This window comes from Mustela nivalis (genome assembly GCF_964662115.1).
Source record: "Mustela nivalis genome assembly, chromosome: 8".
NCBI lineage: Eukaryota > Metazoa > Chordata > Mammalia > Carnivora > Mustelidae > Mustela > Mustela nivalis.
The window spans coordinates 123,749,060-123,770,616 of record NC_139027.1 but is presented as its reverse complement, the minus strand read 5'-3'; the positions used below and the strand labels follow the sequence as shown (position 1 = coordinate 123,770,616).

Here is a 21,557-nt window from a genome sequence, read left to right as displayed (position 1 = left end):
TTGTCACAAAGTTTACAATTTAGCATAGTTCTATAACTGAGCAAAGACTGGGGACTGGGCACCATACTACAAGTTTTCAAACAGACTGGTGTACTTCTGCCCTACAACAACTTTAGTGAGGTAAGTGGTGTTGTCCCCTTCTAACCAGTTAGGAAACTTGTAACTGAACTGTTAGTAAAAGCTAAGTAATACGTCCAAGGTCACTGAGACAGTGCTGGAGGCAGAGCTACAGCCTAAGAAACTGAACCACATCTCCTCAAAACAAGAAAATGCCCAGCTCCAATTTGAGATGGCTATCCTAGCAGTCTGTTCAGGGTTCAGGACTGTTTCCAGCTCATAATGCATTCTGCTTCTTCAGTGTCCATGTTCATCTCAAGTTAGGGCCAGCTACACCGCTGACAAACAAAAATCTTTTTCCCATCTTTAGAAAATTAGGTATCATTTCTTTCTTTCAGATTTTTCATTTTATCCTTCAAACTTTCCAAATCTTTCATGGAATGCTGGGCTCATTGATACATTTGAGGCCTTTCACATAGACTTCAGATCTTAGAACAACTTTGTTTAATGAACTGGTTTCCTTTTTTTGGCCTTCCCAATTTCCTTCTGCAAAGATGTTTATTATGTGTTTACTAAGTAATATTCTAGTGGAAAATAGTTTTTCTTTGCTCCTCCTGGGCAACTAACTTGTGTCTACAGAAAAGTAATTTGTTTTTAAATAAATAAAAGTGATTTATAGAAGTTTTAATCAAATGAATTTCATGTGATATTAGTTACATGTGTGCTCTATACTCTGGTCTTCTTGTTCACAAAACACAATAGTGACAGAGATTTAGTATCTACTTTCCACACTGGCAATTATTATCTTTGCAGTTACAGTAATGACCACTATTTTTAGTAAACGAGACATCTAGACATCTAGAAGGAAACAAGTAAAAATGAAGGCATAACCAACTACTATCTTGCTATTAAGGTTTTGTTACTGGAATGTTTCCTGTTACTATTTAGCTTTGTGTTCCGACCATAAGATAATGAGACAACTCAGCCAAAACAAGGAAAACACCATATTCAAGAAATGAATTTGATAAGTGAATACAGCTAGGAAAAAAGGTTCTACAAGTGTTAGACTCAACCCCTTCAATACATCAAAATGTTTACACGTCTGAGACAGCTAAAGGGCTCAGCAGAATATAAAACTGTAATTTGGCCTTTCCAACACTCTGTAAAGCACACCCCTGTAAAATATAAAGTTGTCAATTTGCAAAGGCTCTCCCAGAAAAGGAAAGAACAGTAAGGAAGAAAGGGTAATGCATTTAGATACCAAACCAAACAAAAAATCCAAACATACCTGGCAACATGAGAAAAAGCATCCACAAGGACAGATTCAAATTCTCTAGTGAATTCAGGTCCTTTCCTTTTACTGTTTTGGATGACATCATTGGCTAAGTACAGAAAAGTAAGCTTTCTATTTGATTTGGCTGGAAAAAAAGAAAAAAAAAGATAATTTAATTTACACCAAGGAAATTCTCAATGCACAATTCTTCTGCCCTAAGCTACTCCTAAAGAATATTAAGACAAGTATTATTTACTTGAGACCAGGCTTCCTTTACAATTGAAACAACAACTTAAATAACTTGTTGACATCACTAACAAAAAAGGTTTGAGAATACAAGTTTGAAAAACAAAATAAAACAAGAATGGGCCATCTTCATTTCTGTAATATTTTAACCAGAATAACTGATGGTAAAATAAAGATAATCCAAAGAAAACTCCTAAAGGATAAGCAGTCAATATCCTCAAGAACACATAATAAAACCAAGGTTTATTCTATTGCAAAGATGAGCATTTTTAATTCACTATTAATTACCAAATACTGCAGAATGAAGACTGAGCCAGGTTTCAGTTTTAAAATAGATTCTTGTAATTTATGTTCCTACACTGAGAATTTCTCTGAACATTCCTATAACAATCACCAATGATAGTAACTCTACGATCCAGATAAATCTCTAAATGCACCAATGGACGTTTATCTCAAATACAAATATATATTAATACTACATTATTATTGAAAATTTAAAGATGTCTGAATTCTGGATATGCAAAATTATGGCTCCCACAGAAACCATAATTCTTCTCTCTTATACATACTAAATGTAGTATTTCCTATTACTCTGTATGGCATCATATATTAAACCATAAAAACCTCATGTACTATGTCTGAGTTACAGTTGCTTGGGGGAACATTACTGAATTTCCTGGCTTCTATGCACATAACTTCTCAACCATAAAGTTACATCACTATCATTTTTGGTCCCAGTTTTCTTTTAAAAGAAATAAATAAGAACACAATCAGACAGTCCAAAACACTAAGTTTTCTCCAATGCTAAAATACCTAAAAAACTCAAGCAAGCCTTATATCAACCTTTACATACCTGAAAAACTAGTCCTTAACTCTATTCCTCTCAGAAACCACTTGTTTCTTTTGATATGCACACAGCATGTATAAATTCTGACACAGCAGGCATAAGATGTGACATTTTTAAAGGTAGCTACAGAAGAATAACCCAAGTTAAAAACAAGATTTTTAAAAGCATTTAATAGTTTAAAATGATGACTTAAAGTATTCATAAAATTAAATATGGATATCTTGAGCTGTATTAACCTTCTGGTAATAACCTAGTTTACATGGCTAACTGACGATAATATTTAATCTTTAACTATTTTAATTATTATTCAAAAGCAGATCAAAAGTGTCAATAGTTACAATATTCTACCATTGCTACAAAGGTATCTTATAGCAAAGGCTTTTTTTTTTTTTTAAGTAAACCTTGTCTGGGATGTTGCAACAAGTAAAACTACTTGTCGATAATGTTATGAGTTAACAGTTTCCAAAGTACAACAGAACTTCACTAAGTGATGCTTTACAAATGCCATATATTTCATGTTTAAAAACCCAGACTCCATTGTATAAAATATCAATTTCGACAATTAAGACATGATACGTTTTTTTCAGTGCTGCAAACATGATAGCCAAGAGGCCAGAGAGCCAAAGTTTTCACTATCTACAATGCCAATTAATTTTCATCATCCTCAAACTTTGCAATGGGGTTTTAGTTAAAATTTATCCCTCTACATCCAGCATCCTGAAGCCAACATGAGTACCACGTGTGTAAAGGTGATAAGACAAAGCCCAGAGCACTTAAATACTCATACCCTCTACTCTAGTCCCAGGTGACAACTCACTTAGTCAGATGTCTTTCCAATATGACACAGTAGATCCTTTCACTCCCTATCTATGCCCATTCCAAATGGGATGGAATAGTTGCCAGGTAAAATTTATATAACTAGCTGACAAAAAAAACTCAATTTGTTTAGCTGGTTTTGACATCTAAAAAAGCTGGGGGTCGGGGGGTGGGGGGGGAAGGCCTATTTAACTGCATTCAGGCCAACATACAAAAACATTACTAAAAAATACTCATCCAAGGAGCATTTTACATCAAACTTCCCCATAAAGAAAGGAAGTTCTACCTAAAACAGAGCCCAAAGCGATAAATTAAGAATTATTCCTAGTGGAAAGACAGTAAGAATAAAAGTAGCATTGAATAAAAGTAGCATTTAAGCAAAAAATAGTCATTTCTGTAAACCCCGTAAATGTTTTCAAGACGATTCAGACAGAGTCTGTAAACATCTTAGGGAAATTTGAACATAATGGCACAAAATCTTTTTCCACTTCTGTGTGGGAGCATTCTCTATTCATCAATGAAGACTGGGTTATTAGGAAGCTGTATCCTGATGCTTGGAAGAGCATCTCTACCTTGGCACTATCCAACATGGTAGCCACTAGCCACATATGGCTATTGAACACTTGAACTAACACAATCATTTAAAACTTTTGTTCCTTAGTCACACATTTCAAGTGCTCAACAACCACATGTGGCAAGTGGCTACCTTGTTGGGCATTACGGATATAAAACATTTCACAGAAAGCTGTAGGTAGTGCTGTTTGGATCCTCTACTCAACCATGAAAATGACACTGAAAACCACAATCAAACTCCTAACCTATTTTTAAACTGTGTTAAAAGGTACCATGCTAAATGCTATGGGCATTACAAAGAAACAAGAAGACTCAGTTTCTCACACAAAACACAAATCTAGTGAAAACACAGAACTACTAAGAATGAATAAATGCTAAATTACTGTGGGATGGGGTGGGATACAGTGATTAATTCTCACCAACAAAAGTGCTATGGGTTTGGTTGGAGTCAGACAATCACTTTAACTTATTAAAGGGGACTGAGGCACTGGGTACTTGAAAGCACAAATTTTGGCATTGGAGGGCGCTGGGCTAATACTCCAGCCATACACCCTAAACAAAGCACTTAATCTCTCCTTATCTTTACATTCTCATCTATAAAATGGGAGATAATAATGCTGGTCTCCTTAAAACATAAGGTTTCAGGAAACTAGGATCATGAGATTAGGGTTAAAGGAGCTTCACAGATGAATGCAGTCTCTGAATTGTTATTTTCCATAACTCAAATAGGGTACAAGGAGGAGGATTTGTGGGCTCTAGGCTCTATTCCCCAACTGCCCAGAAGGGATCCCTATCTCAGAATGGCACATGCTTGTGGAAAGGGGAGTCTGTGCTAAAAGGCTAGAACCAGGTCTCCTCAAAGAATCTTGGATTTTCCTGTCTGACAGCCTGATGTAGTCTAGCCTCACTAGCTGTAAGGCAATGAAAATACCACTTAACCATTCAGGTGGGAGTCTCCATCTCACAGATGGTGGAAAACACACGTAAAGTTACTTCCTATATTATAAAGGGCCTACTACACAGAGGCTGCCCAAAGTGGTTCTAAGCTCCATTTCCTCAGCTTTCTGCTATGGAATCATTAAGGGAACAGCTGTGAAGGTGCCTACCTTCCCTAACATGAAGGCAAAGACCATGCCTCACACTGAGTAATCAGTAGTCCCATTTCACCATTATTTATGAAACGCCTATACTGTGCTTGACACCATGCTGGATGTTCGTTTGGATTATCCTGTTTACTCCTTACCACAGCAAGTTGTTTGAGCCTCAGTTTTTCCTCATCTGCAAAGTTCCTACTCCAGAGAACTCTGAGAATTTAAAAAATGACAATGTATGTAAAGATATCAGTACTGCACCTGGCACATAATTAAAGGCACAGTAAATACCAGTTTTCATCGCCTCCATTTTATAGGTAAGGAAACTGAGGGTCAGAGAGGCTAGGCTGCTGGGGTCAGTGAATGGCAAAGCCAGGCTTAAATTCCAGGCAGATGGCCTCTGGAGTCAACGTATTATCAAGCATCCAATCCAGTGCCTGGCACATAACCGGCTGAGCTCAATGAACGCCTGTCGGATCCCAAGCAGGGTCTCGAATCAATGAAGGATGCACTAGAAGAGGAGCCTGAGAGGTAAGGTCTAGGTAGTGTGGCCCCTTAACCTCTCCATATGGGGGGTAACCGTACCCACTTCACAGAGCCATTCTGAGGACTAAAATGTGAGGATATTCATAAAGGTCTCAGCATAGTGACTGGCACAGAATAAAGGCTCTGTAAGTGGCAGCCATCCTTGTCTCGTTTTACAGATGAGAAAACAGAAGCACAGAGATGAAGAAACTAACCCAGTATCACTCAGCTAAATAAGTGGCTAAGCCAGGACTCGATCTAGGCAGTCTTACTCCAGAGTCCTTTGGCTCTTATTCCAAATGCCCAGCAAAGTGCCTGGCACACAACAGCCTAGGGCCAATGCCCTCTGCAAAGCTGTCCAGATAATAGTCACAAGTGTCAGGAGTAGTCTGCGGGGGGGGGGGGGTGCTGAACTGGGAGTCTGGGAACCGCAGACAAGTATCCTAAACCTTCCCAGGCCTCAGTTTCCTTTTCCGAGAAATGGGGATAACACTGTCCCCAACCTCAGAAGCGCAATCAGAGGCCCGGGCTTGGAAAGCAGGCTTCAACTAAGAAGCTAGAGGAGCCTCGGGAATGGGCTGGGGAGAGATCAATCCAGGGGAGGGCCCAAGGGGCTGCACTGGGGGTGTTTACCTTTGCGGAGCTCGCGGTGCCACACAGAGACGATGGGTCCCGCGTGCTTGCGGTGGTGGATGAGCCACAAGGACAGGGTCTGCACGCTCTGTTGAGAGTTGCTCAGCTCCGAGAGCTTCTTCTCCAACGCCGACTCGGAAAAGGAGGACATGGTGGCGGCGATGGGGCCCTGCAGGGAGCGGCCTGGGCCGCCCAGTGCGGCGGGAAGAGCGACGGCACGAGGCCGGGGCCTCACCTGACTGCCTGCGAGGCTCTTTACAGACTGACAGACTGCCAGGGGGGTAAGGAGGGGGAGGGGATGGGTCTCCGCAGTAACAGCCGCCCGCGCCGCCGCCACAAGATGGCCACCGACCTCTCACCCCGCCGAGAGCAGGGTCAAAGGGGAAGGGCCGGAGTAGCTGGGCACCCGGAGGTGTCAGAGCTAGAGAAAAACGCCCCTCCAGTGGCGGTGGCCTCCCTGAATCTCGCTCAGGGTACTTCGAAAGGGACAGACCGGGAGGGAAACGCAGTTCGGCGGCCTCCGGAAGGCGCTTGGACCGCTCGCGCCCGCACGCAGGCGCAGTGAGGCTCACCGGAACCGTTTCTCCCGCTCCGGCAGAACCTTTCTGGCGCTGTACGGCGCGCTAGTTAGCACGCCACTTCCGGCGGGGTGGAGGAGGCGGGAGAGAGGGAAAGGCTGGAAAACGAGGTAAGGGAAGAGTGGCGGGAGCAAGAGGGAACCCAACAACTGGGACCCCCTAAAGGGGAATCTCGAGGGGACGCTGATGCTGCGTGATCAGGATATACGGGAGGGGGGGCTTTCTCCCTCATCTGGCAGACCCCAGTCCGAACTCTTCTCTGTACACGTCCTGCTCTCTGGCTGTCCCCCCGCCCATCCCCCGCCCGCCAAAGCTTCCTTTTAGTTGTGCCGAGCCACCCACGTGCACTTTTCACGCCTTGGCTCTTGCTCTGTTTTTTCTCCAAAGGTGAGGCCTCCCCCCCCCCCCCCACTTCTCACCTGGTGTGCTCCCACTCAGCCTCCAGGACCACCCTTTAATATCCTGTACTGACGTTTAGTCGGCGACAGCACTGCCATAAAACACACCTTTGTGCCCTTAATTTGGTTGTTTCATTCAGGGAATTACACGCTGCCCTTGCCCTCTGGGGAGTCCATTTAATCGTTCTGAAATTTAAGCAATGTGTTAACTTTTTTGAGAGTTGGGGCAGGGAAGTCAATGGTTCCCTTGACCTTTAAAACGCCGTTTGAGACTGCGACCTCTTTACCTATGTTTAATAAAAAGTTTTAAATTCCAGTTATCAAATCAGAGAAATTTGTCTTTCCAGCTGCTGTGGGGTTGGTAGTAGGGAGTTAGGTTATTGTAGACAGCAGTTTCAAAATTTCCCGATTATCATGGCATTTACCAGTTAGGGGCAAACTCCAGTTAAGAGACATTTTCCTAGTTGATGACTATTTTTTCTCTCACTGCATCATATTGTAGTTCTTTGCCTTGATGCTTTCACTCCTCTTCCAGACTAGAATCATCGTAATCAATATCGTAGCCAATATAGTGAGCAATTTCTAAGGGCTAGACATTGTTTTCACATAGTAACACATTTAATCCTCTTGACAAAGCTATAAGGTAGTTACTATGTTATTCTCATTTGAGAATAACTCTCTATGTTATTCTCAATGAGGAAATGGCACAGAGAAGTTAGGCGATCTACCCAAGATCACATAACTAAGATTAGAGGGAAAGGACTGCATCTTAAGCATTTTTCTCATCCCACCACATTATTCATAGCTGATGGAGTGAATTAATATTAAGAAGGTAAATGCCCTAAAATTACACAGTCAATATCTAGTCATAATTTTAACCGAGGGCCTTTGAGCCCCAATCTTGACCATGTTTCTATATTAAGTAGCACTGTCATCTACTGAACACTTAACACCAAGTCACTCTGTATTAAGCACATTACGTACTTTGTTTTATTTAATCCTTAAAATAGTTTTGTGTGATGAGGATTATTATCACTATTTGAAAGATGAGAAAACATAAAACATAGGTGAGTAATCTGTCCAATATCACTTGGATATAGAAAATGACCGAGCTAGGAGTCAAATCAAGGTTATCTGATGTCTGATCCCAAAGTCTTCACTTCTGAGTCACAGATTCATTCTTTCAGCTAATAATTTTTGAGCACTATGTCTCAAGCACTATTTTAAGCAAAAAGAATCTGTGTCCCCAGAAGCTTACCTCCTACAAGAAGAGGTAGATTTAAAAAAAAAAAACAAATCACGTATAAAACAAGTTAGAAAATGATACCTAATTTAAATAAAAATCAAGGAGGATGAGGAATGCATTTGTGGGAGAATAGGAGTCTATTAAATATGCTGGTTAGAAAAGGCCTCATTGGCAGGGTGACATTTGATTAGAGCCCTGAAAGAAACGAGAGAACAAGCCATATGCCGTATGGTAGAATGTTGTTCAAGGCAGAGGGAAAACTAAATGCAACTGTTAGACCATTGTTGGCATTTTTTTTTAAGATTTTATTTATTTATTTGAGAGAGACAGTGAGAGAGAGCATGAGCAAGGAGAAGGTCAGAAAGAGAAGCAGACTCCCCATGGAGCTAGGAGCCCGATGCGGGACTCGATCCCGAGACTCCAGGATCATGACCTGTACCGAAGGCAGTCGTCCAGCCAACTGAGCCACCCAGGCATCCCCATTGTTGGCATTTTTAAGGAACAGCAAGAAGGATGGTAAGGCTGGAGTGATATGAACCAGAAGGCTGGGAATGAGCTCAGAAAAGTAGTCAGGGACCACATAACATGGACCATATCACATGGGGACTTGTAAGCCATAGGAAGAATTTTGGATAATACTCTGAACAAAATGAGAGTTCACTGGATGCTCTTGAGCAAAAGAGGAGCATTGTTGGCTCTTAGGCCAAGAACAGTAAGGCTTCAAGGGTGGAAGCGGGAAGAGCAGTTGAGCAGCTGTTGTAATAACCCAGGTGAAAGGATGATTCAGACCAGGGTTGAGGTGGTGAGAGGGGGTCAGATTCCGGGAATAGGAATCCCAGGATTCTGTCTTTAAGAGGTAGGACAGTATTTGCTGACAAATTAGGTAGGAGATGTAAAACTCTAGGTGGCCCCAAAGATTTCAGCCTGAGCAACCATAAAAATGGGACTGTGCTTTTTCTGAATTGCAGAAAGAGATGGCTTAGGGAGTAAAACAGGAGTTTAGGTTTGTACATGTCCACGTGGAAATACCTATCCAAGTAAAGGCTTCTCTCATAGGCAGTTGGATTTATGGGTCTGGAGTTCAAGGAAGAGACATGATAGAGTTAAACATATAAATGTGGGCATCATAAGGGGGAATAGCTGTAGAAAGAAGATAGTTTGGGGCGCCTGGATGGCTCAGGTGGTTAAGCGTCTGCCTGGCTCAGGTCTTGATCCCAGGGTCCTGGGATCGAGCTTCTCCCCCCACCACGTAGGGCTTCCTTCTCAGCAAGGAGCCTGCTTCTCTCCCTCTCCCTCTCCCCCTTCTCTCTGCTTTTATACGTGCAAACATGCCCATGTGAGCTCTCTCAAATAAATAAATGAAAAAAAAAAAGAAGAGAGGCCCAGTGACTAAGTGCTAAAACACTTCAACATTTAGAAGTCTGAAAGATAAGATGATGACAATCTGATTTTTCTTCTTCAGCCCATTAATATTAATTACACTGATTCATTTTCAAATATCGAGTTAGCCTTCCATCCCTAGCATAAACTCTGCTTTCTCACGGCATATAATTCTTTTTACATGCCGCCAAATTTTATTTTATAATCTTTGTTTAGGATTTTTGCATCTGTGTTCAGGAAGGAAATTGGTGTGTAGCTTTTTTATTTACATATTGTCTTTGGTAGGTTTGGTATCAGGGTAGTACTAGCTTTATAAAACAGGTTGAAAAGATTTCCTCCTTTTTCTAGAAGGTTGGGTAGGATTGGTGCTAATTCCTTAAATGGTTGGTAGAAGTTCCCAGTGAAACCTTCTGGGCCTGTGGATTTGTTTTCTTTTTCTTTTTTGAGTTTTTAAATGACAAATTCAGGTTTTAAAAGTTGTAAGGCTGGTCAAAGGTTAAATAATTTTTCTCATATTACGTAAGCTGTAGTAGTTTTTGAGGAATTTGCCATTTGGTCTAAGTTATCAACTCTATGTGTGAAGTTGTTTGTGTTGTTCCTGTATTATCCCTCTTGTCTGTCTTTCCCTCTTGTCAGTCTTGCCAGAAGTTTGTCAATTCTACTATCTTTTTTTTTTTTTTAAAGATTTTATTTATTTATTTGACAGACAGAGATCACAAGTAGGCAGAGAGGCAGGCAGATAGAGAGTGAGAGAAGGAAGCAGGCTCCCTGCTGAGCAGAGAGCCCGATGTGGGACTCGATCCCAGGACCCTGAGATCATGACCTGAGCCGAAGGCAGCGGCTTAACCCACTGAGCCACCCAGGCGCCCCTCAATTCTACTATCTTTTTGAAGAACCAGTGCTTTGTTTCATTGATCTTTCTCTATTTTCTCTTTCCAATTTCATTGATTTCTACTCTGCTCTTTATTATTTTCTTCCTTCTGCTTCCTTTGGTTTTATTTTGCTCCTCTTTTTCTAGGATCTTAAAGTGAGAGTTTAGATTATTGATTTGAGACCTTCCTCTTTTCTAACATGCATATTAACTACTATATAAATTTTCCCTTTCAGCATGGCTGTAACTGTGTCCCGCAAATTTTGATATGTTGTATTTTTACTTTCATTTCTGTGTATCTTTTTTAAAATTACCCTTGAGATTTCCTCTTTGATCCATGAATTATTTAGAAATGTGTTGCTTTGGGGCTCCTGGGTGGCTCAGACATTAAGCGGCTACCTTAGCTTCAGGTTATGACCCTGGGGCCCTGGGATTGAGTCCCGCATTTGGGGGGGTGGTTCCTACTCAGTGGGAGCCTGGTTCTCCCTCTCCCACTCCACCTGCTTATGTTCCCTATCTAATAAATAAAAATTCTAAAAAAAAGAAAAGAAAGAAGGCAGGAAAGAAAGAAACATGTTGCTTAGTTTCCAGGTCTTTGGAGATCTTCCTGTTATCTCTCTGTTGTGAGATTTCTAGTTTGATTCCATTGTGGTTGGGGAAGCTGCCGTATTCACTGTGTCATGGCCTGAGATATGATCTATTTTAGTATAATACTCTGTGGGCACCTGAAAATGTATTCTCCTGTTGGGGGTTGGAGTGTTCTTTAAATGTTGATTAGATCCTGTAGACATAGGGCGCTGTTGAGTCCTGTTATCCTTGTTGATTTTCTACCTGTTTTATCAATTGTTGAGAGAAGAATGTTGTAGTCACTACCTGTATTTGTGGTGACCACCCCTGCTTCTCCTTTCAGTTTTTTTTTTTTTTTTTTTTTTTTTAAAGATTTTATTTATTTATTTGACAGAGAGAGAGATCACAAGTAGGCAGAGAGGCAGGCAGAGAGAGAGAGAGAGGAGGAAGCAGGCTCCCTGCTGAGCAGAGAGCCCGATGCGGGACTCGATCCCAGGACCCTGAGATCATGACCTGAACCGAAGGCAGCGGCTTAACCCACTGAGCCACCCAGGCGCCCTCTCCTTTCAGTTTTAATGAATTTTTGCATTACACATTTTGGGGTTATTTTGTATTTGTATTTTGTGGTTGATTTGTGTCTTAACATAATCCACTTAGTATTGCTATGTCTTCTTTTTTTTTTTTTTTTAAGATTTATTTATTTATTTATTTATTTGACAGACAGTAATCACAAGTAGGCAGAGAAGCAGTCGGGGGAGGGGACGAAGCAGGCTCCCTGATGAGCAGAGAGCCCAATGTGGGCCTCCATCCCAGGACACAAGGATCATGACCTATGCCGAAGGCAGAGGCTTTAACCCACTGAGCCACCCAGGCCACCCTACTATGTCTTCTTGATGGGTTTACCCGTTCATGGTTATAGAATGTCCTTCTCTATCTCTGGTAATCATTGATTTTTCAATTCTAAAATTTCCATGTGATTTTTCTTTACATCTCCTGTTTCTTTGTTGAAGCTTCCTATTCTTTCATTTACTTCAAGCAAGCACATAATTGTTCCTGGAAGCATTTTAATCATGGATGCTTTAATAACTTTATCAGATAATTCTCACATCTCTGTCATCTCAGTGTTTGATGTATTGATTTTTTTTTTTCTTTCAGTTTGAGACCTTCCTGTCTCTTGTTATGATGAATGATTTTTGATTGGACATTTTTTTAAAGATTTTATTTATTTATCAGAGAGAGAGAGGGGGAGAGAGCGAGCACAGGCAGACAGAATGGCAGGCAGAGGCAGAGAGAGAAGCAGGCTCCCTGCCGAGCAAGGAGCCTGATGTGGGACTCGATCCCAGGACGCTGGGATCATGACCTGAGCCGAAGGCAGCTGCTTAACCAACTGAGCCACCCAGGCGTCCCTGATTGGACATTTTTGCATTATGTTCTGACACTCTGAATCTTATTTAAGTTCTCTGTTTTAGCTGGCTTTCTCTGATACCACTTTGGCAGGAGAACCAAGTGTAGGTAGAAGTTTAAAGTCTTCACTCAGTCTCCTTTGACACCCAAGGTGAAGGGCTCGTCATTACTTCCCAGTAGAAGTGAGAGTTCCAGTACCCCATTTGGTATCTACTGTGCTACACTAAGGGTGGCCTCGTTGCAAAAGGGTGGACAGTAGCAAAAGTCCTGACTGGCCATAAGCCTCCTCTGACACTACCCTGAGGGTGAGGGAAAGGAGTGTATATTCTTTTTTTTTTTTTTTTTTTTTAAGATTTTGTTTATTTATTTGACAGACAGAGATCACAAGTAGGCAGAGAGGCAGGCAGAGAGAGAGGGGGAAGCAGGCTCCCCGCTAAGCAGAGAGCCCGATGCAGGGCTCGATCCTAGGACTCTGAGATCATGACCTGAGCTGAAGGCAGAGGCCTTAACCCACTGTGCCACCCAGGCGCCCCTATATTCTTGATATACACTCTTTTCTAAGTTAAGAACCACTTTTCTAGGATGTACTGCCTACCAAAAAACTTCCTGTCTGGTAGAAAGTATAGGCTCATAAATATTAGTGTAATACAGGGCACCATTTAACAAATATTCTATAGAGGACAGCTAGAAATGAAATGAGCCTAAAGTACTTTGGGGAAGGATTTTTGGGAAGTCTTGATTCCTTTCCTCCACTTCTATTTTGTATATTCCTTTGTGGTTTTTGTTTGCTTGTTTTTAAGATTTTATTTTCTTTTTTATTTGATGGAGAAAGAGATCACAAGTAGGTAGAGAGGCAAGCAGAGAGAGAGGGAAGCAGGCTTCCCGCTGAGCAGGGCTCGATCTCAGGACCCTGAGACCAGGACGTGAGCCGAAGGCAGAGGCTTAACCCACTGAGCCACCCAGGCACCTCTCTCCTTACTGTTGTGTTGCATACTCCTTCCTTGCAGTGTTAGACCCTCTAGGTAACTTTGTATCTCCCTTTCCTTGTCCAGAACTTAGCCTGGTGCATGACACATAGTATATGCTAAGGAAACATTTGTAGGTAGAAAAAAGAATGAGTAGGAAGCTACAAAATTTCACGTGTACTGGAGGTTTAAGGTTTATCCAGCCTCTCTTACTCATTTATTAAACAAACAGTGAGTGGGAACTGCTTGGCAGACACTGTACCAGATGCTGGGAAAAATCACAAGGAAAGCTGTAACACTAAAAAGTATCCTGTTCAGTTGAAGAGGTACACAAATAAACCAGTCACTTCAACCCAAGGCAGCAGCCCTCCAGTGCACTCTGCACACTACTGCCAGATGGATCCTGAGCGAATACTCCTTTCATCACCTGGTGCTTCAGAAGACAGAGTTTGTGTAGAATGTGTACAGTGTGGGATTTCCATGCTCTGTGGGGGGGAGGGGCATCAGACTGACCTTGCAAACATTTATTGATTGATTTATTTATTTATTTAAGATTTTAGTTATTTATGTGACATAGAGAGAGAGATCACAAGCAGGCAGAGAGGCGGGGGGGGGGGGGAGTGGCACAGGGAAGCAGGCTCCCTGCCGAGCAGAGAGCCCAATGTGGGGCTTGATCCCAAGACCCTGAGATCATGACCTGAGCCAAAGACAGAGGCTTAACCCACTGAGCCACCCAGGCGCCCCAGCCTTGCAAACTTTTAAAATAGATTCACAAGCATACCTACCATCTCCCCTACTCCCCCACCACCCATAGATTCTGATTCAGTAACTGGTGTAGGGCCCAGGAATCTCTGCTTCCATTGATTCCCCCTTGATTCTGATAAACAGACTGAGGGTAGCCTCTGGTCTAGGGGAAAGTGTGCATTCAGCCTTTGAGATGAATTCCAGGTCTGACATCACTTGCTGTGTGACCAGGCGTCACTTCACCTCTCTGAGCCTTGAGTTACTCAGCTGGTGGATGAGGAACTTTTATTACATAAAATACCTAGTACATGCTTGTCATTTGGTGGGTTTTTTTCCCAGCAAGTATTAATTCTCTTCCTTCTGTTCAAGAACCTGTATTAGCAATTCTTATGTCTAAATGCTTGTCTGTGGAATCTATGCCCAGTTTTTTTTTTATCCATATGCTGGTTATTCAGAGTTAGAACTTTCGGGAAAAAGTCTTATGTACCAAATTTATGTTAGGTTGAAGAAATTGAAATTCATGGAAATTGTGCTGCCAGGTGTAGAGCGAGGACTCGAATCCAGATAGTCACATTTGTGTTCTTATTCTGTCCCTGTCCTAGAAACAGCCTAAAAGTAGCCCAGCCAAAGTCTAGAGCTATGATTGCCCCTTAAGAATGAATCTAGGGACACATGGGTGGCTCAGAGGGTTAAGCTTCTGCCTTCACCTCAGGTCATGGTCTCAGGGTCCTGGGATCAAGCCCCGCATCAGACTCTCTGCTCAGCAGGGAGCCTGCTTCCCCCTCTCTCTCTGCCTGCCTCTCTGCCTCTGCTTGTGATCTCTCTCTCTCTCTCTGTCAAATAAATAAATAAAATCTTTAAAAAAGAGAGAGAGAGAGGGAGACTCTAACAGGATCCTCCCATAAAGGATGATGTCGGCTACCTGTAGGAATTACCCAAGAGAAGAAGAGTATGGCAGTTTTTACCCAGAATCCAGTTCAGGCACAGCTGATCTTAAAGCTCTACCAACAAGAGAACCAGAGCTTAGAATATGGCTGTTGACTCAACAGGCATTTATTCAATATTTGCTGTGTGCCTGAAGCAATAAACAAACCTGTCAATTATCACTCTTCTAGAGCCTATATTCTAGTGAGAGGAGGGAGACAATAAATAAACAGGTAGATAATCTGGTTTTATGGATGGCGCTAAGTGCTCTGGAGGAAAACTTTAAGGTCAGGATGAGGAGATAGTGCAGGGCTGGGGAAGAGGGAGGATAGATTATAGTTTTAAACAGCAGTGATCAGAGAAGGCTCACTCAGAATTCACGTTTGAGCAAGCCCTAAAAGTGATGAGAGAGCAAGTCATGAGGAAATAATGGTAGAAGAGCAAGAGCAAAGGCCCAGGGTTGAGCATGTCCGCCCTGGATGAAGAGTGGCTCACTTGCTGTGATGGCATCTCTATCTTGTCTCTACATTTACAAGGTGCTTTGGTTTTTCTTCTTCCTGGCCTTTGCTTGTAACAGCTGTTTTACCTTGAGCAGCCTTCCTGCACAGCTCTAAACATGGAATCCTCAAATTCCAACACAAGTCCCCCTCCCTCCACGAATACTTCCCTGTTGAAATTCATTCTTTTTCCAAATGTCTTTTGTACTTCTTTCCTTTTTTCTCCCTTTTCCACTTCTTGATTGTGTGATATAGTAAGTGCCTTGTGGTCTACCTTCTTATCCTTTTAAGTGTCTGTAAGGTATAGCATCTTTTCCGGTGCCGATTACCCCATTGGTCTTCACCACCTATATGCCATGGCCCGGGGATGGTCTCTAGCCCATCCGGTGACAAGGCAGAGAGAGAAGGGTAAGACAGGGAGAGGCGATGGGTTCACCCGTGGACTACGATTGTGGATCTCTTCCCTTGCCTCTCAGTGACGCTTTCCGTGACCACAGCTTGGGTGTGCTGAGCTAGAAAATAGAAAAGACATAGTTGCCATCAGCAATCAAGAACTGGTTATTCAGGCTTATGTTTATTGAGTCACTGTCTGCCACAGTTGAACTCTGGGTGGTTTTCTCTACTCAGCCAGAGAATCCACCCTTTCTGAATGCCTCATCCCCAGCGGGCCAGAACGCCCCTGGAACCATCAGTTACAGAAACATCGAACTTTGCAGCACCACTTTCAGTAATCAGGGCTGCATTTTATAGGAATAGAATCTGAGACTCCTCAGTCTCTAAATCTCTAAACAATTTCTTTTGTAATTGACATATTGTCACACAAGTGTGATTTCATGGCCAACCCATAAAGGTATATGATTGCCTTTTATAGTCATGTCAAGCAGCAATTTGGTATACTCTCTTCCCTGCAAAAAGCTGGTTTATATATTTCTGAGTCTATAACCTGTTCTTTTAAAGATCTCCAATTATGGTAAATCTTCATCTGTATAATACTCCATTGAGAGATTATACTACAATTTATCCATTCTCCTGGAGATGGGCATTCAGGGGCAATTGTGGATAGTATATTCTTGAACACACCTTTTGATATGTTTATGTATGTATTTCTGTTGGGGATTTATTGAAGAGTAGATACTAGGTCATAGGGCATGCATGTGTTTACCTTTAGACTATTAGATCCTGCTGAAGAGTTTTCCAAAGTAGTTGTACCAGTTTACATGCCTACCAGCCTTGAATAAGAGTTCTAGTTGCTTCATTTCCTTGCTAACGACTAGTATTTTCTTTGTCTTTTTTTTTTTTTAATATTTTCTTTATTTATTTGACAGAGATCACAAGTAGGCAGAGAGGCAGGCGGGGGGGTGGGGAATGGGGGTGGGGGCGGAAAGCAGGCTCCCTGCCAAGCAGAGAGCCAGATATGGGGCTCTATCCCAAGACCCTGGTATCATGACCTGATAAAAGGCAGAGGCTTTTAACCCACTGAGCCACCCAGGCGCCCCTCTATCTTTTTTTTTCCCCCCTTTTTTCAGCTTAGCCCTTCTGGTGGATGCATAATGACATTTTATTGAAGTTTTGAATTGCATTTTCCTGACTTAATGATGTGGAGAGTCTTTTTTCATACGTTGATTAAGCATTGGATATCCTCTTTTTTTGATATGTCTGCTCAAGTCCTTTCCCATGTTTTTCCTGGGTTGTTAATGATTTATGAAAAATATTATCAATATGAGTGTTTTGTCAGATATATAGCAAACACCTTTCCTCCCTTTATGGGTTGTCCTTTCCCTGTCTTAATGGTGTCTTTTGAGGAACAGAAGTTCTTAATCATAATGTAATCCAATTTATCCTTTTCTTTCTTTCTATTTCTTTCTTTTTTTTTTTTTTTAAATGGTTGGCCCTTTTCTATATCCTGTTTAAGAAATATTTGCCTACCCCAAGACCATAAAGATGCTCTTTTCTGTTTTCTTACATTTTCTTTACATTTCACATTTAAATCCAGTGTCAGATGGAATCAAGACATACATATTTTTTCCTATGGATAACCAAATGACACAGCACCTTCTGTTAAAAAGACTGTTCTTTCCACCAGGTCATTTCAGCTTTTGCCTTCGTGAGGTATGTGGATCTCTTGCATTTGAGGGGGCTATTCTGTTCCATTAGTCTGTTTTTCGATCTTTATGCTAATAATGCACTGATTTTACTTACTGTACATGTACCTTAAATCAGATAGTGAAATCAGATAGTGAAAGAACTTACACTACCACAACTTACCAATCTAATTTCTCTTGAAGATTGTCTTTGCTGGAGTGCCTGGATGGCTTTCTGTCAGTTAGGCGTCCACCTTCAGCTCAGCTCATGGTCCCAGAGTCCCAGGATCGAGTTCCACATCAGGCTCCCTGAACAGCGGGGAGCCTTTTTCTCCCTGTGCCCCTCACCCCACTTGTGCTCTTTCTCTCTCTCTCTCTTTCAAATAACTAAAATCTTTTTTAAAGCGGCGGTGGGGAGCACCTGGGTGGCTCAGTAGATTAAAGCCTCTACCTTCGGCTTGGGTCATGGTCTCAGGGTCCTGGGATTGAGCTCCGCATTAGGCTCTCTGCTCAGCAGGGAGCCTGTTCCCCCCCCACCACCCCCTGCCTGCCTCTCTGCCTACTTGTGATCTCTCTGTCTGTCAAATAAATAAATAAAATCTTAAAAAAAAAAAAAAGGTTGTCTTTGCTATTTGAGGCACTTTGCATTCCCATATCAACTTTAGAGTCATCTTGTTACTTTCTACAAAAATCCTGCTGGGATTTTGATGGCTACACCAATGATTTTCACCCAAGGGCCATTTTTACTTTCCATGGGGCATTTGACAGTAGCTGGAGAAATTTTTGGTTGTTGCACTTGGAGGAATGCTACTGGCACCTGGGGACAGAGGCCTAAGATGTTAGTAAATATCTTACAATGGATAAGACAGCTAACCACTAACAAATGATTATCAAACCTAAAATATCAAAGGTGCCACCGTTGAGAATATCTGCATTAATGTAATCATTGTTTCAGGGAGCTCTCTACCATTTTATTATTTGTTTCCTATAGGACCACTGGTTTTGCTTCTCTTTTTCTCATTTTTTACCTTTTTTTGGATAAATTTAAAAATATTTATTGTCCTGCCGTCTGAACTTATTAAGTATATATTCTTTTACAATACTTTTGGCGCTTACCCTACAAATTTCAGATTATTGTACGACCTCCTCCAACTACTAGACTTTTAATACACGTAGCTCCTTTTACATCCCTCCCATGCACCTTTGTTTCTACATTATTGTCTTGCACTTTGGTTTTATGTCTATACTTAAATTGCAACAGACATAATCATTTTGTATAGTTAGCATTATTTTATACTGGTATATTCCATTGTTCTTCAGTCCCTTCTACAAAGCCGTGCTTCTGTCTAGGATTATTTTTCCCTTTATTTTTTTCCTTTAGTGCAGACCTGATAGCAATGAATTCCCTTGGTTTGTTTTATTGTTGTGTTTTTAAAGATTTTATTTATTTATTTGACAGACAGGGATCACAAGTAGGCAGAGGTAGGCAGAGAGAGAGGAAGGGAAGCAGGCTCCCCGCTGAGCAGAGAGCCCAATGTAGGGCCAGATCCCAGGACACTGGAATCATGACCTGAGCCGAAAGCAGAAGCTTTAACCCACTGCCTGTAACCCCATTTGGTGCCCCAAATTCGCTTAGTTTTTATCCAAAACCATCTTTATTTCACCACGTTCAATTGAACGCTGGCTTCATAGGGTATAAAATGCAAGCCTCATAGTTATTTTCTCTTAGCCCTTTAAAGATGTCCCTCTCCTTCTAGTGTCTTCCAGATTTCATCGTTTCTGTGGAGAAGTATCTGTCAGTCTTACTGCTCCATTACTTTTAAGATTTTTCTTTTTAGTTTCAGTTTACAACAGTTCAGCTGTGATCTGTGTGTGTGTCTTTGTCTTTGTACCACCAACCTGGGTTTGCTGAGCTTGAATCCGGGGGGTTGATCTCTTTCATGTGTCTGGACATTTCTCAGCTGTCTGTCCCCCAGCAGCAGCCGTCTCCCAGAAGCCGTGTATTTTGAGAGCTCTAAAAACTTCAGGTTTCTCCCCCCTCCACCCCACATAACAACATTTTATTTATTTATTTATTTTAATATTTTATTTATTGACAGAGAGAGAGAGATCACAAGTAGGCAGAGAGGCAAGCAGAGAGAGAGGAGGAAGCAGGCTCTCTGCTGAGAAGAGAGCCTGATGCGGGGCTTGATCCCAGGACCCTGAGATCATGACCTGAGCCGAAGGCAGAGGCTTAACCCACTGAGCCACCCTGGCACCCCCATAACAACATTTTAAAAGCGTTGTGGTTTCTCTTTCCTAAGTGACAGCCTTTGGCCTGGGCCACACTGCAATCCTGAGCTCATGTCAAGGGTCGGCAAATGCAGCAAGGGCAATAAAACAAAATGAAGTGAAATGAAAAAACAGAAAAATAAAGAGAAACCGCTATCAACCGATGACTCACTGAACATTCCCCCCCTGGCGAGAGTATCCATCCACCTAGTCCCTGTTGCTTCCACAACTACTTATGTTTTAAGAAATTGTTTTTGTAATTTATCTGGCTTTTTGTAGTTGTCAGCAGGAGTATTAGCCTGCCAGGACCCAACCAAATCCAACTTCAAGGCAGAAGGGGCCCGATGTTTGTCTTGTGCCAGATGCCTTTCTGGGTTCGATGTACAGGATTGCCCCGTCTAAAGCAGCTAAGACAGAAGGATAAATCCTGCAGCAGACGGAATTCCATAGCAGCAGTGTGCATGGAGGGGACTGAAACGGGACAGAGGAGGCGAATGTGAAGGAATGCCACCTGCTCGGGAAATTGCAAGTTTTGTCATTTCATGTGGCTGCAGTTCCAGCTGGAAGGGTTGAAGCTGAGGTTGCTGAGCTAGGCAGGAGCCCGATGGCCAGGGGCCCCATGTGCCATGGTGAATAGGCGGGCTAGGGAGCGCGGTTGAATTCTAAGCAGCGAAGAGTGATCAGATTTTTGTTTTGAAAGATTACGTACACGTTATTGTGAAATGTGGACCCAAGAAGGGCGAGCCCGCGAGGCCAGGGGCCCTGGAGGAAACAGTTCCAGGCAGTCCAACCTTCAATAGATGGTTATCATCAGCAACAGATTTTAAAAGATGTTGAAGGGGTAGCATTGATGAAATTGAAGAGAATGGGGGCATTAAGAGGGAGGCGGGAGAAAGAGAGGCTAAGCTTTCTAGCTCAGGGGAAGGCCGTACATCACCAGGGGGGCACCGACAGTCGAGCTGAGTTCAGTTTGGGATGTACTGTGTCTTCCCACTTCATTGGCTCTATAGTTGTTTGTGTCATAGAATCTGAGAGCGTAGTTCCGGGGGGCCCCAGGTGGTGTTCTTGAAACTCCTGAGCTAGATAAGAGAGATGTAGAGCCCCAGGCCATTGCCTCCGCTCGGGCTTCAACCAGACCCTCTGATTTATTCTACCTTGGGTGGGCTTCCACTTCAACATTCTATTTGAAATAAGTTTTCCACACTAAGAGAATGCTAACAGGGTTTCCTTCCTTGTTCATCTTCCCGTTTTAGGTCTCTGTTTTGAGTTGTTCATTTGAATGGAATCCATTCTCAAGTACTTTCCTTCGGAGGGTGTGTGGGTCGTGCCCTCTCTGCATCCTTGCTCTTGTTCATACAGTCTGACTGGTGTCTCTCTTGGCTGTGTATAGGACTTGGGGGCCACAGGCCTTCCTTTGCAGGCAGTAGATGCTATTCCGTTGTCTTCTGATGTCCCTTGTTGCAGATGAGAAAGCCAGAGCTGGTCTTCTTCTAAGTTATTTGTTTGTTTCTTCCTGAAAGTATGTATAATTTTCTTCTGTCTCTTTTAGCATAGAGGAATTTTACCAGAG

The 21,557-nt window shown here is 42.3% G+C and overlaps 2 protein-coding genes across 3 annotated transcripts in view; one reads left to right on the top strand and one right to left on the bottom strand.

Moving 5' to 3' along the window:
• The window catches only part of RPRD1B (regulation of nuclear pre-mRNA domain containing 1B), a 51,340-nt gene extending 44,681 nt beyond the window's left edge, over positions 1 to 6,659 (bottom strand). The window contains exons 1-2 of the mRNA XM_082746317.1: positions 6,062 to 6,659; positions 1,346 to 1,475 (exon numbers count right to left, since the gene is read on the bottom strand). Coding sequence (XP_082602443.1) covers positions 1,346 to 1,475; positions 6,062 to 6,212 — 281 coding nt within the window. The 5' untranslated portion in view covers positions 6,213 to 6,659. The remainder of the gene's footprint in view (positions 1 to 1,345; positions 1,476 to 6,061) is intronic.
• A 14-nt stretch (positions 6,660 to 6,673) lies between these two features.
• TTI1 (TELO2 interacting protein 1) overlaps positions 6,674 to 21,557 on the top strand; it is a 47,923-nt gene continuing 33,039 nt past the window's right edge. The window contains exon 1 of one of the 2 annotated variants that reach the window (XM_082746314.1): positions 6,674 to 6,749. The gene's annotated coding sequence lies outside the window, so the exon portion shown is untranslated. The remainder of the gene's footprint in view (positions 6,750 to 21,557) is intronic. The other variant, XM_082746313.1, reaches the window with a different exon arrangement.